This window comes from Urocampus carinirostris, chromosome 14 (assembly GCF_059441175.1).
Source record: "Urocampus carinirostris isolate Australia breed hairy pipefish chromosome 14, RoL_Ucar_1.0, whole genome shotgun sequence".
NCBI lineage: Eukaryota > Metazoa > Chordata > Actinopteri > Syngnathiformes > Syngnathidae > Urocampus > Urocampus carinirostris.
The window spans coordinates 20,301,623-20,317,736 of NC_142362.1; the positions used below are offsets into that span (position 1 = coordinate 20,301,623).

The 16,114-nt window shown below is 39.9% G+C and overlaps 1 protein-coding gene across 1 annotated transcript in view; it reads right to left on the reverse strand.

Annotated features, from left to right (window-relative positions):
- Window positions 1-16,114, reverse strand: part of tns1b (tensin 1b) — a 100,232-nt gene that overhangs the window by 61,545 nt on the left and 22,573 nt on the right. Inside the window, exon 3 of the mRNA XM_088353585.1 lies at window positions 6,985-7,026. Coding sequence (XP_088209711.1) covers window positions 6,985-7,026 — 42 coding nt within the window. The remainder of the gene's footprint in view (window positions 1-6,984; window positions 7,027-16,114) is intronic.

Here is a 16,114-nt window from a genome sequence, read left to right on the forward strand (position 1 = left end):
ACTCGCTCATTCACAGCTAGGGACAATTTTGACCGGCCAATTAACCTGACATGCATGTTTTTGGAATGTGGAGAAAACCGGAGTGCCAGGAGGAAACCCACGCAAGCACAGGGAGAACATGCAAACTCCGCACAGAAAGGTTGGTAGCTGGATTTGAACCCATGGCCACAGAATTGTGCCGCACACGCGCTAACCACTGCGCCCCCGTGCTGCCTATTTTAAATCATATTTGCTTTTTTGTTTTGTATTTGTTTTTATAGGTTTTCTTTATTTAAAATATATAGTTATCGATTTTTATGGTGTTAATTATTGTGTCATTTATATCTGTTTGTTTTATTTTGATTTATTTCATTTTTGTAATTGTATTTATTGTGTTCTTTGCTTCACATTTATATCTTTGTATTGCATTTTTGTATTTTTTTGTTATGGTTTTATTTATGTTTTCTTTTTGTTTGCTTCATTTTTATTTATTTTGTTTTTAATTTGCTATTATTGTGTTTTTGTTCTTTTATTGTTTTATAAGCAGAAAAATGATTTTGTTCATGTATGATGGAGTTACTCAATTAGATGTGCAACATACAGTAAGAAGACTTTCCCTTTTTGACTACACTGCGGGTCATTTTGACCCAAAATCTACGCTTCATTTATTTTTAAAACCAAAACCAATGTTGGTAAGATCTCAATATTAGTACCAATATTTTCATTTTGTTGTTACTAACCTACCTAGTCAAATAAATGTACTGTAATAACTACTCTCAGTTACTTTGGTCATATTAACCCGCAGCATGTTAACCGGAGTGTTTTCCAAAAACCTGCACAGTTTTTTGTTCCTACCTTCCTGAGTAAATATCCTGTACTCCATCGCCAAGCCCCCCTCAGGGAGGAGAGCCCCCTCCTCAAAGAACCTTCTCTGTTCATCTCCGGCATTGAAACTTGCCCAATTTTTTGTCGGATACTCGGAAAAACGGAAAACAACGAGCTCTCTATTGGGTCCGTAGCATGTTCCAGCCTCCGACACCGCCGTCCTCCGTCTGGTCCTGGTTTTGCCCCTCGCTGGCTCTGACTCCCTTCCCCTTCCTCCCTGGCGTACTCCCCGTCTGGTTATCTCTCACCTCGCATTCAACTTTTCCCCCGTCAGATGAGTCGCCGCCCCTCGGCCCCCCTCCCCGTCGCTGTCTCGGGATCGGCATGTGAGATGTGCTCGGTCTAGGGTCCGGCCCCGTTCAGGACCGCAGTTGACACCAAACAGGCACCAAACAAACCGTATCCTATTCCCTTTTTTTTCACGAGCTATACAAACGTGGATCAAAACCAGGCGACAGTTTCCCTCTCCGGGTTGTTGACCCCAAATTTCACGGGGGGATTTGTGTGGATGTAGGACACACGGGGGCCGTTGTGGGAGGGAACCAGGCGTAGTCAGACATGCCGGGGGCTGACCCGATGATGCCCGCCGACAGACCGACTGGCAGAAAGATGGGAGCAGCTGCTGAGCGCGCCAAAACGGAACACGTGAAAGGACCACGGAAGTGGAAAGCCTGGGGAGATTCCCGACCCTGACTGTGTAGGCGGTGTGATGACTGAATCATTTCATATCTGAGAGGTTGTGTGTCCCAAATATCCTTGAGCAAGGGACTGAACCCTGAATCGCTCCTGATACTGAGTTACCGGAGTTCAAATGTAAGGTTTACGGACCTTGTTACGCGTAAAAACCCTACGTACCGTAAAATCCAGACCTGGATCACCTCACAACTGAACAAGGTACTGAACCCTGATTAATTCCTGATTTTGTGAAGCTATGGTTTATAAACTGGGTGCACCTTCTAAATCCAGATATTAGCAACAGGCAGTATGGAATGAAATCTTAAGGCAGGGGTAGGGAACCTATGGCTTGGGGGCCATATATGGCTCTTCTCATGAGTACATATGGCTCAGAAATAAAATGTAACTATTGCATATCTCTCTGTGGCGTTCCAAAGTCAAGTGATTTCATCCCGATTTTGGTCCATATAAAGTCGAAGCAACTTAATGCAGAAGTTTGATAAGAAACCATTTAAACTGATAAATAAAAACGCTGGTGAACGACTTTGATCGGGTGAGCAGTACAGGTGGGCGGATCCCTGCACACAGCGCAAGGCATTTCTTTCTCTCTCTCTCTCTCTCTCTCTCTCTCTCTCTCTCTCTCTCTCTCTCTCTCTCTCTCTCTCTCTCTCTCTCTCTCTCTCTCTCTCTCTCTCGCTCAGCGCAGTCTACACCGAAAGTGAATATGACGATATGCTTATCGTTTGCAGTAATTTGTGACATTTTTACAAAAGAACTTTGCATGCACATTGTTTTGAAACCGTTATTAAGGACAAATTTCATGGAAAAAAATTGCCTCAACACTCTTAACTTAAGGTGGAAGACAGATTGTAGATGGCAGATTTACATTAATTTGGGACACAGGATTTGTCATTATTATCATTTCATACATTTGATAAAATCATCAGATGACACACAGTGAAATAAAATGTGCTGAAGAATTCGCTTTTGTCTAGAGAGCGTGTTTGGCAGTTTTTTCAATTTTGTCTGAAAATATATGATGTGGCTCTCTCAATTTATTTTTAAAACATGTTTTGCTTTTATGGCTCTTTGGGTCAAAAAGGTTCCTGACCCCTGTCTTAAGGTATGTAACCAAGACCTTGAAAACTCTGGGTGCTTTTAGTTCATAGTCCAGTTTGTCTTCTGGATTTTCCTTTACAGATGTGAAGGTGAGGCTTCTAATCAGGTGCGCCTATAGCCCAGAAAGTAGTACCAGGCACAGTTTGAAAGACTAGTTGAAGTATGTTGTTAAGACCGTTGAAAATAATTTAAACGTTGGCGTTATTTTTCTTCAAAAATGTAATAGTGCGGCTTATAATCGGTTGCGCCATGAAGTCCAGTCATGAGTCGTGGGCAGATTTGAAAGAAAAGTTAAGGTGTGTTGACAAGATCAGGCAACTATGGTTCCGTCTATTTTTTTTCCCATACAAATGTATTGTTGCGGTTTATAATCGTTAGCCTTTTTGACAGTGACAAAAATGATTTGGCAGAGTGGTTAGCGCGTCCGCGGCACAATTTCGAGGTAATGCGATCAAATCCAGCTACCAGCCTTCCTGTGCGGAATTTGCATGTTTGCCTCATGCTTGCGTGGGTTACCTCCAGGCACTCCAGTTTCCTCCCACATTCCAAAATCATGTATGTCAGGTTGATTGGGAGGTCAAAATTGTCCCTAGGTGTGAATGAGCGAGTGAGTTGTCTGTGCCCTGCGACTGGCTGGCAACCAGTGCAGGGTGTCCCCTGCCAACTGCCTGAAGATAACTGGGATGGGCACCAGCACCCCTGTGAGGATAAGCGGTGCAGATAATGGATGGATAGTTAGACCTTGATAAGACTGGGCACCTACAGCTATTAGTCCAGGTTGGCTAATGGGTTTTCCTTTAAAAATGTGCCAATGTGTCTTATCCTATGGTACACTTTATAGTCCAGATATTAGTTCCAGGCACCGTTAGTAAAGATAATTTAAAGCATGTTATTAAGACCTTGATATAGCATGGCGTATAGTCCAGTTTGGCTAATGTTTTTTCCTCTAAAAAAGTGCCGAAAAGGCTTATAATCATTGTGTGCCTTATGGTCCAGAAATGGTACTGGAAGAGAGTACTGGAGTGGCTTTTAGTCAGATGCGCCTTATAACCCAGTACTGACATAAAAAGTGATTATTTACTATTCCTTGCATATGAGCACTTGTGGTTTTCCTTATTGACAGACTTTTCCGATGTTAGTTTGCTGCGAATATTTCCTTTTTGAGTCGCAGCATCCCACAAACTTGCGGTTTCGCGAACTTGTGATCCTTCGCAGGCGTTTGACACTTAGCTGAACCTTCGACAACTCGTATGTGCTCATGTGTGGTGGGGAGGAACAAATAAAAAACAGACGTGTTTTTTTTTCTTTTGGTAGCCGCAAATCAGCTGCTAATCCCGCTTTGTCGGGAGCGCGTTCGCTGCTGAGAAAAATGGTAGCGATACCGATTGAACAAATGCGGGAGCTCACCCAGACCACAGTTCAGAAAAACAAGGAACAAAAAGTCAAATATGAGAATAGGACAATTTCTTTGTTGACTTACGATGTGACAGACAGAAAAAATCCTCCACCAGCTCAATTTAATATACAGTATTTTATGTATTATACATCACTTTGGGGGCGGCACGGTGGGTGGGTGGTTAACTCTTACCTGTCAACCTGTACGTTTTTTTGCCGTACAAAGTAGGTTAATTATGCATTTTAAGACGTGTACGACGTACGAGAAAATCTGTACAAAAAAACGCAAATTTGTCAATTATGGGTACCATCCGGTATACACCGACTATCACGAAACAGGTTTCGCCGCAGTAGCCTCTATCTCGGTATGTTTTTTTTTGTTGCAAATGAAGCGAGCGGTTTGATGTAGTGAAAGGAAGTCTGTCTCTTTTTAGAGAAGCGGCTTTTTCGGCTCAACTCATTAAAGAGAGCCGTCTCTCCAACGGCTCACTTGCTTTGATGCATTATATTACCAATTATTATGTTGTATGAAGAAGTTAAGAAAAAAAGGAAGTATAAAAGGAGAAAGTGAAAAAAGACAGGTTTGTGGGTATCCCTTTAATCAGTATATCACCAAAAATAATTTAACATTACGCAGAAAATGAATTGATAATTTGAATAAGAAAATGTATTATTCTACTTAATTACATTTGCATGTATTTTTTCCTTCCACAGTGAACGTCCAAGCTACTTAATTTTTGAACTGTTTTCTATAATAAACCTTATTCATGTTGCACAACTCATTACCTCACAACAAAATGTTAATTAACAATAAATATCATATAACGAAACACACGTACAATATGTCATGTTAAACTACATAAATAAACATGTTTGAAAAAAAATATGGTGTAAGGTTATTTTGTATTTTGTAAGGGAAAATACGGCAGTTTGTAAGGGCATGGAGGCGTGGAGCTTGACAGGTATGTTAGCGTGCAGCCCCACAGTGCAGAGGTTCAGGGTTCAAGTCCAGCTACCGTAACCTCCCTGTGTGGAGTTTTCTTTAGAGTATAACTCACACCAAGCCCATCATGTCAAACAAAACAAGTCCATCCATCCATCCATTATTTGCACTGCTTATCCTCAGTAGGGTCGCGGGGTGCTGGAGCCCAACCCAGCTATCATCGGGCAGTGGGCAGGGGACACCCTGAAACGGTTGCCAGCAAGTCGCAGGGCACACAGAGACAGACAACCATCAACTTGCTCAGTCACACCTAGGGACAAAATGTTTTTGGAATGTGGGAGGAAACCGGAGTGCCCAGGGGAAACCCACGCAGGCACGGGGAGAACTTGCAAACTCCATACAGGAAGGTTGGATCTCATGACCTCAGAACTGTACTGCACACGCGCCAATTCTTTTTATATTAATATGAGAATCTGTAACATAGCATAAGTTCCATTTTTACTTAGCATATATGTTAGTTTTAGTCTGTCGTTGCAAGACTGCAAACAAAAAATTCATACCCCATTGCCAGAGAACTTTTTTTTTTTTTTCTGGGTGTGTATTTCTTATTTTATTAACATTCTTTTATTCTAAGAAAATGAGAAACAAATTATCTAAAACAAGGTGAATTAAATGGGAAGATATCTAATTATTTCTGTTTATATAGAGATATTTTATCAGGATAAAATGTGAAATGTTATCTTTAAAATAGTTTGAAATAAAATGAATTAAAGAGAGTATTAATGGGTCTTTTAACCTATTTGATGCTTATGAAATTAAAATAATCTGAATTAAAAAGAGGGGAGATGAAAATATATTTAAAATTAATATTTGACTTATTTTAAGATATTTTATCCTGATTACATGAGAAATGTCACGCCTAAAATAAGGTGAAATAAAAACAAATTAAAAATAGTTAGTTTTCTTATTTTCTGAAATATTTTCTGCCCATATTAAAGGTGAAATAATAGATCAAATCCTGAAATAAGAAGAACTGTAGTAAAATCGAGAAAACATTTATTGTCCGCAGCACACCTTATACCTCAGTTTAGTTGTTTTGGTTATTTCTGAAAATATTGCAATCAATATTGTAATTTAATCAAAAAGGCAAACACATTTATTTTATTAATAAATGAAAATAAATAAACACAAGTAAAATTCTAAGTACATATATTAAACATTTCTTAAAAAGGGGATGTGTTTTTAAATAAGTCAAGACAAGTCATTTTTATTTATATAGCCCTTAATCACAAAGAGTCTCAAAGGGCTGCACAGGTTATTTCACAGACTATTATTTTGGACTATTATTACACCATCCCCTGATCTGGAAACAACATGAGGGCAAGGAAAAACACGTCAACATGAGGAAAATGAGGAAAATGAAGCAACCTTGAGAAGGGACCGCACATGTGGTATCCCCTTTCAAGATTACCAGGCAAAGGATGTTGCAATTACAAATAATACGGAGCTATTGATATAAAATAAAAATAGAAATAAATAGAAATGTACAGGTATAAAAATGTAAACAGGGGAAGGTAATTGTTGATAAATAAAAATAAATACATAAATAGAAATATGGAGAAAAAAATGTAAAATCATCAAATTAAATTAAAAAAAATAAAAAATAAAAATTATTGTTAATAAAAATAACGGATAAATAAAATCTAAAAATATAATTGAAAACGTATATGCATATATATATAAAAAATGGTTTGAAAATGGCAAAAATATAAGGCAAACAGAGGTGTCATAAGAATTAACATAATGATGAGAATATGTGATTTATTGGCCGTGAAATTGAAAAATACTAATAAAAAAGAAGGGAAATGTTTGAAATCTAAAGAAATTCTGTTATTTGCAACATGTCTCATTTTTATAATGACCTTGGAAAGCCTTTTCCTTTTTTGTACGGTTTCTTAAGTAAAACGTGGAAAAAGTTTTGGACTCACCATGGTTTCTACGTGTTTGAGAGGCAGGTCAGTGGCGGGCGCCTGTTGAGGGAAAACAACAAATGAGATCATCCTTCTTCTTGAGTTCCCCCAGCATCATTCCTTGCCCTAATGTGGCCTCCAAACCAGACGTCGCTCCACCTCGTTCGCACAAATATTTACTTAAAGAGAGCGAGAGGGACGCTCGTCCATTAGCTGCCCGCGTCGGATGCCTTTTTCAAAGCCTTATACAGACATCCAACCTGCCCGGCAAAAGGGAGGAGGAGGTAGAACTTAAGATCTACATCATCTACTTGACCGTCAGCCAACTCCTCAAAGGTTAGAAATGAAGAGCTCTAATCATTCACAGCAGACATGGGGACTGATTAGAATTAGAATCGTTTTTATTGTCATTGATGACAACGTAGTGGACATGTTTAGAAGCAGTTGGGCACTCTCCGGCCACTCCCCTCTGTGGGGAAAATGGTGTGCCTGACACCTTCTTTGTAACCACAATACTATCAATAAAAGGCCCCTTTATGATTTGGGGTTGTCTAATATGATAAAATATCCAGCACAAGAGAAAGTCTTTCAGACATTTGCACTTCAAATGTTAAGACTGACATTTATTCTTTGGGAGAGATATTCATAAGATCTACAAAGTCAATTGGGTTAAAAAAAATGGCGTAAGGGCTGAGAGGGAAAGAAAAAATACAGATTTAATTTTTGGTATCTCGAAAATGAAACCTCTTCAGTACAAAAGGAAAGATATAAAAATATAATGTTATATCTTCTTAACCATGGTTATAAAAAAACTATTTGGCTGATTTTGCTTTTTTCATACATTGAATAAGTTTAATGATACTGTAAATTATTTTGCAGGAAGCCATCTTTAAAACAGTTTGTGTTTGGAAAATTAAAGACAAGACATACATTACAATCTAAATTATGACCATTCCATTTTTTGACTCTTTGAATTGTTTTATGAATGGATGTTCCTATTATTTCCCAATCTATGTATATCTTATGACTTATTTTGCAGATAAAATGTTTATTCGAAGATATTTGAGATCACAGGTACATTTCTGTTTATTTGGTTTGAATCTAAATTGCTTTTATTGCACATTCGATTCAGGCAAAAATATGTTTTTGAATGCCCCCAAAATACCCTTTTTAGACGATTTGCATTTACCTGTATGTACAAACAAACATGAAGCCATTTACAAGTACGTGTTATATTTCTGTTTCTTTTATGAAATTGTTTTAAAACCCTTAGAAGGAAACCAAAGTAATAAATGATGTCCCTTTTGAAAGCTATCCATCCATCCATTATCTGTACCGCTTCTCCTCAGTAGGGCCGCGGGGGCACTGGAGCGCATTCCAGCTATCTTCGGGCAGTGGGCAGGGGACACCCTGAACTGGTTGCCAGCCAGCCAGACAACTATCCACTCACTCATTCACACCTAGGGACAATTTGGACCAGACAATTAACCTGACAGTGCCCAGAGGAAACCCATAAAGGCAAAGGGAGAACATGCAAACTCCACATGGGGAGGCTTCTGTAGCTGGACTTGAACCCTGAACCTCTGCACCATGGGACAGCGCACTAACCACCCATCCGCCGTGCCGCCTTTTAAAAGCTATACTTATTAATGTGCATTGAAAACGCAAAAAGGCAATACAGCTAGCTCTTATCTTAATTGATAAAGAAATACATGAAAGAAAAATCAAGCTAGCTATTGGAATGTTAGGGACACTCGGGGCAAGAGGGGTTCCAAATCAAAACATTTTTATTAGTGGTACTATTCAAAACCATTTTGTACATCATTTCATTGTTTTTCTAACATTTTCGTTTGTCGGGCCTGATAAAAAAGCCTTTGGCCCGTAGGCCGTAGTTTGCCTAGTGTTGTTCTAGGGTCAACAAAATTTAATTTGACAAACATAATCATCATAGAGCTACCATTGCTTGTAATTAAGTCATCAACTCCTTAACCTTCCGACAGCCCGCCTCTGAAACACTCTATAATAAAATAGAATAGAATAGAATAGAATATACCTTTATTGTCATTGTTACAAAATAGGTTGAACATATTGTGACAACGAAATTGGACGTGGCACTCCAGGTTCACAATTAACAGTGATATTGCCGACAGATAAAAAAAAATGAGTCTAAAAGCATCCCTGCTTTGTTTGACAATCTTCGTTGTATCCGTCTATTTTGCTTCAGTACTCCCCTTTAAAAATAAACAGACCCAGCATATTATTTTCAATACTTCCGTTAGCCCCTGACCTGTTGATTGACACAACTTCTGGGCAATTGCAATTTATTTTTACTGTCCTTGGCCTGTGACAACTTATTAGAGCCTGTATTGAAAAAAAAATGTCATAACCAATTCCGCTGAAAAAATCTTTAACCAAGAGTGACCAATTCAAATGCCACATTGGCTAGCCAATAAATTCCCAATGTAAATATGTACATGTTTAAGGTATGTGTTAAAATCAGAGCCGAAGGTAAACGTGCGCAAAGCCGATTGTGATTTAGTTTTACGCACCATTATTACGTGCAAGAGTGCATAGATTCACTTCTAGAAAGAGAAGTCAATCATTTATAACTCTTTCACAATGTCTAAAAATTGGACAAAGTAAAATACACGAATGCAAAATTTAAAGGGGAACTGATTGTCTCCAAATGGCCACTTTTGGAAACAGCTAGACCTACAAAATGAGTACAATACAATGTTTGATTTTTCAGATTGGGATCAAATTTGACAAGTTACTAGGTAAGGCTTCAAGCTTTTGTTTCACCTCTGCTACACTCATCTGCAGGCATTTGATTGTAATAAATAAATTCAGGCAAGAAAATGTCTTAGTTCTGTGTGTTTCAACTCGGATTACTCGATGCTAGTAGGCTTTGAGACCAAAACCGCCCATAATTTCCAAACAGTTCAAAAACATCATTCAATTTACTTTGGGTAGGTATTGGATTAGGATTTTAGGCGAATTTTAAAGGAACAGTAACCCGGTTAATATAGAAACCCTAAAAATGTGAACCAAAAATTTCTGCTTGAGTTGATTACGTTTGTGAATGGCAACAAAAAGCTAAACTTCTCACGGGGCAAACTCAAAGATGACAAATAACGCTCAGCATTCCTTTGGTTGTAAAATGCTCCAGTGGACTAAATCCAGAAACCAAATTACAGTCTGGCTGAGGAAGACCAGAATACATTTTTACACACCCAGACCAGACCACTAACCAACAGAAAAAAAAAAAAAACCTCAGCATAACTCAATAGCTCGTGTTTATTCCCGTGATTGGGTAAAACCTCAAAAAATTTCTTGTAGAAAAAAATTTGTTTTTGAAGCTGTTAAAAAGTTAGCTAGGAAAAATATGTTAAGTTTTTTGGATAAATATACTGCTATTATTTAAACTTTTTATCATGTTCTCATTTTAAAGTCACAGCGTGTAACAACCGACCATTTTAAGTCAATGAGATAAAGCATTCGGAAAATTTGGAAACATATATTTTGATTTTCAAAATTTCGGCCAACGACCTGACATGAAAGCTATTCTTAATCCTACACAGCGACAGCAAAAGAACAAGCAAGCTGGATTTACTCGGAGCAACTGAAAAGAGCCCGTAGCTGGAGTTGATCAGAGCTGGTTGAAGCAGCTACTGTATATTTAGCAGCTAGCTGAAAAAGATACTAAAAAAAGGCCAATAAAATATTACAAGAGCAAGCTTTATCAACGGTAGCAACTAGCAGCGAGCCATAGCCTGCGGCAAGGTGGGTAACATGAGTGGCTAGAGAAGGAAACAGAGGAAAACAGTTCAAGAGGCGAGAATCACAGGATCTAGTGATGCTATCTTGTGATTGGATCTGGGGGGCTTCAAGCAACACCCAGGACATCAGCAGGGTTGGTAGGGAAGACTTCCCAGCCATCGTTCCGCCATTGGGAGATGTCCCGGGTTTAGAGGAGCGAAATATCAATGACCCGTGGTCCCCAGCTGATGACCCAGTCAGGCCCAAGTGTTCAGGCTACACTAGCATTCCAAAGGTGCCGGAGAAAGTGCTTCAGGCAGAAATGCCCGGCAGGAACACCACCATCCTGTATTCCCAATTGATTGCGTAGCCAACATGAGTGGCTAGAGAAGGAAACAGTGGGAACAAGTTTAAAAAGTGGGAATTACGGGATCTAGTGATGCTCGCCTGCATGAGCAGCCATAGAAAGTAAGTGACACTGAAGGATGAATCCGGAGCAGCTAACACTGTGAGGCCCCTTCTCAAGGTTAATTATATTCCCCATGTTGAGGTTTTTCAGTTTTTCCGTGTCCGCATGTTGGTTTAAGATCAGGGGATGGTGTAATTGTAACCTGTTCAGTCCTTTTAGACATTTTGTGTCGAAGGCTTTTACGAATACATGTGATTTGAGTTCACTTGAACAATAACAATAGCTGCGATCCATATCCTGCAGCTAAGTGGGTAACATGAGTGGCTAGAGAAAGAAACAGTGGAAAAAAGTGTAAGTTGCCTGAATCAAGTAACTTGGCGGCCATCTCATGCTTATTGGAACCAATACTGTTTTATTTCGAAGGATTTATCAGTTTTACTTCATTAGAGGTCGCTATATCATAAACACTGGTCCTTTAATATGACGTGTCTTGCTGTCTCCCTCCCATCGAGTGCAGCAAAAAAAAAACCATTTTTTTCTCTGCATGTGCTTCCTTTCAAATCAACACACAAGCTCCTTTGAGTTTGCTAATTACAGTCCACGTCCGCCGAGAAAGCGCCAAGAATCTTGGGAGTTTCCTCCCTGACTCGCAGGACTAAAATGAAACCTTTCAAGGGGGAGCGGCTAAATATACCACGCCTGGCCCGCCCTGCTGACTGTGGACGATGCTGTGTTGCAAACGGACACTTTTTGTGGTTGCAAACGTCCAAAAAGTCGCCGGCAGGGATTGTGAAAGGGTAAAAGGGGCACACAAAAGGCGTATTTTCAAAATAAAATGCTAATGACACGTTGTTTCTCAGTGTTTCATGTGGTGATTATATGAGCGGAAAAAGGAAGTGAAGGGGCGTGAATTGTGGCTAAGACAGGGGTGTCAATCTCATTTTAGCTTGGGAGCCACATGGTAGAAAGAAACATTTTCATGGGGGCCCGATTCGTAGATCAAAGAGAAAGAGCAAAAATGAGAGGGAGAGAAAGAGACATATAGGGACAAAGAGAATAAAAGGGGCGAAAAAGAGAGAAATAAAAAGAGCAAGAGAAGGAAAAAGATTGAGAGAAAAGGAGAAAGCGATGGTAAAAAGGAAAAAAAGAGAGAAATAAAGAGACAGAGAGGGAGACAGAGAAAGAGAGAGGAACAGCGAGACAGAGAGAGAGACAAAGAGAGACACACAGAGAGAGAGAGAGAGAGAGAGAGAGAGAGAGAGAGAGAGAGAAAGAGAGAGAAAGCACGAGAGAGAGAGAGAGGAATAAAAAGAGAGGGACAATGAAAAAAAGTAAAACAAAAGAGGAACGCGAGAAAGAAAGTCAGTGAGAGAAAGACAAAAGATAGAAAGAGAGAGAGAGACCAAAATAGAGACAGATAGAAAAAGAAAGGGACAAGGGTAGGAAAAAAGAGTAAAAGAGAAAAAGAGCGAATGAAAGAAAGAACAAAAACTAGAGAAGGAAAGAAAGAAAACAAACGAGAGGTAAAAGAGAAAGAAAGAGAATGAGAAAGTGAGGCTTTTAACTAGGACAAAAAAGTCCGATCACATCACACCGATTTTGGCTAACCTGCATTGGCTCCCAGTCAGCCTTAGATGCGATTTCAAGGTTCTCTTAGTATTGTACAAAATCATACATGGACTTTCTCCCTCTTATCTTTCAGATCTGATTTGCCCCTATGTCCCGAAGCCTACGTTCTGAGAGGGCCAGTCTTCTGGTGATCCCAAGAGCAAAGAAGTGTTCCGCTGGTTCGAGAGCGTTCTCCATCCGGGCACCGGTGCTGTGGAATGCTCTTCCCCCTGAGATCCGATCTGCAACCTCAGTGGAAATGTTTATATCTAAGCTTAAAATTTACTTCTACTCCATAGCATATGAATAACCTACTCTTCTCGTCGGCTGAAAAATAGTCTGTGTAATATAGTGTAATAATCTGTGAAGCCCTTTGAGACTCTTCGTGATTTAGGGCTATACAAATAAAAATGACTTGACTTGACTTGACTAGAAGGAGAAAGGCAAGATAAAAATGAGAGAAAGAGAGGGGAAAATAGAAGGAACATAAAAAGAGCAAGAAAGAGAAAGAGGGGAAGAAAGAGAAAAAGAGAGAAAGACAGAGAAAAAAGAAAACAACAGAATTGGAGAGCGATATATAAAGAGACAAGAGAAAAAGAGGGACAAAGTGAGAAAATGTGAGAAAAAAAAGATAAAGAGAAAAGAAGAAAAACACAATGGTGGGAAAAGAGAAACAAAAAGAGTGAGGGAAGAAGAACGAGAAGATGAAATAGAGAAAGAGAAAGAGGTGAAAATAAAAAGAGAGAAACAGAATGGAAGATGAGAGAGGGAAAGAGAGAAAAAAGACAGAAAGAAGAAGAAACAAGAAAGAGAGGGAGAATACAAGAGTCAGAGAAAGAGATACAATAAAGGGAGAAAGGCAGAGAGAGAAAAAAAGAAAATGCAAGAGAATGAAAGAGAAAGAGAGAAAAACAGAATTAGATAAAGGGAGTAAGAGAGAGAGGGGGGGTTGAAATTGAGAAAAAAGGAGAGACAGAGAGACAGACAGGGAATAAGAGAAAGAGAGAGCATCAAAGTAGATAAAGAGAAAGAGAGGGGGAAATAAATCCAGCTACAGTGTCTTCGTGAGTGACACCTGACTTTGGCGACATCGAGTGGACATATTCAAAATGGCATCTATTTTATCTCTTGTGCTTCTCTCAGCATTGTCTTGCAAGCCGGATTAAAACCCTTAGCGAGCCTGATGTGACCCCTTGACCGCATGTTTGACACACCTGGGCTTATTTTGTCAAAAAACACCCCAACAAGACGCAGGCTAAAACTCCTTGCCTCCCTTCATTATACAAAGATTGTCTCTCAGGGAAAGAGTTATCACTTCCTTACACATCCTGTTTATTGGATAGCTACCACGCTTTGCTATTCATCACTGATCCTCGCTCTTTCCAGACAACACAGCGCTCTCTAGTGGTCAAATATTACAAATTAGGCCCTCAAAATGTATAGCAGCTGTGGTTTATTATCTACTTATGACTTTAATTTGTTCTGGGAGAAGCTGAAATATTTGTAAGTCGAGACGCCTTTTCTATGTAAATGTCCTAATCCGTTCCAAGCCCCCCAAAAGTATGATATATTTTTTAATAAATCATAGCCTCAGAATCTGAAACAAATCATGTTAAAATCAGACTACCACACGATAACAGTCTTGTTCCACGGACAGACTGAGGAGATCACTTCTTACCCATGCTATGAGGCTCTTTAACTCCACCCGGGGGAGTAAAAGCCCACATCAAACCACACCCACACATTTGCAAATCACCCTATTTTTATTACAGCGTGTATTTTATGTAGCACTATCTAAATACTTTGTATCAACACGTTACATTGGGTAGTTATGTATTATTTATACATTTTCCTTTATTATTGTTTTATTTTCAACACAAGGATCTATCGATCAAAGCGGCGCTGCCACGAGCGGCTGCCTTTTCCAGCAGCTGCCCAATTGTTTTATTGTCTGCTCCTATCTTCGGTGTTTTTTCTTCCCGTTTTGACAACTACACTATGGATTACTTCTATCCTATGGACATGGGTTTTAACGCACAAGAAATGCGTGTATTTCAACTCCTTGCCCTGAGGAATTCTCGTGCCGGCGTGATGAAGGGGCCCATGGTGGAAGAAAAGCCGAAGCTAGCGAAGCGGCTAGCGGCGTTATAAGTCTTCGGTACCATCCGTAATCATGGTAAATGCGAACTCACGACCAAATAAGATCATCGAGTGCTTTTTGAAAACATCGAAGCGCACAGGGAGCGCAGTTGCTGTGTTTTGCGGAAACGTGGCTCACGTTTAGCATTCCGGACGCTAACGTGTAGCCACCCGGAGCCACCTGGAGAAATCCGGCTTCAACGTCGCTAAACAGAGACATGAAAGCCGGGGGGAATCGGAGAGGAGGCGGACTTGCACGAGGTGGTGTATCCCTGGATTGTCACAAAGAAAAGATTTCCATCTGCCGCAGGAATGTCGAACTTTTGGACTGGCGTGACGTCATCCACTCCGCTACAAGCACCCTCGGGCATCATGTTAATCTGTTAATAAACAACGGGGTAGACTGCTGGAAGTGTGAATTTCCCTACGGGGATGAATAAAGTATATATCTATCTATCTATCTATCTATCTATCTATCTATCTATCTATCTATCTATCTATCTATCTATCTATCTATCTATCTATCTATCTATCTATCTATCTATCTATCTATCTATCTATCTATCTATCTATCTATCTATCTATCTATCTATCTATCTATCTATCTATCTATCTATCTAACAATAAGACGAGGTGCAAATAATGTGAAAAACAAAGAATAAAGTAATATATGAATACAGATATGAATGTACTTTGTAATTTTAACTGGGGACACGAAGAGCATGCAGGGATTCACGCATACACACTGGTTTTCCAGGTAGAACTTGGGGAGTGGCAAATGGCATTGGGATTTGTACTGTATTTTGGACTTTGTATCCTGAAACAATATTTTCTTGTTCAGGTATTTCGTAAAGGCAGCATGGCGGCGCAGTGGTGAGCGCTTGTGCGGCACAGTTCATGTCATGGGAACCTGTCCTGGGTTCAAATCCAGCTCCGGACTTCCTGTGCGGAGTTTGTATGTTCTCCCCGTGCTTGCGTGGGTTTCCTCCAGGCACTCCGGTTTCCTCCCACATTCCAAAAACATGCATTTCAGGTGAATTGGCCGGTCCAAATTGTCCCTAGGTGTGAATGAGCGAATGAGTTGTCCGTCCCTGTGTGCCCTGCGATTGGCTGGCAACCAGTTCAGGGTGTCCCCTGCCCACTGCCCGGAGATGGCTGGGATGGGCTGCAGCCCCCCCTGCGACCCTAATGAGGATAAGCGGTACGGCTAATGAGATGAGATGAGAGATGAGG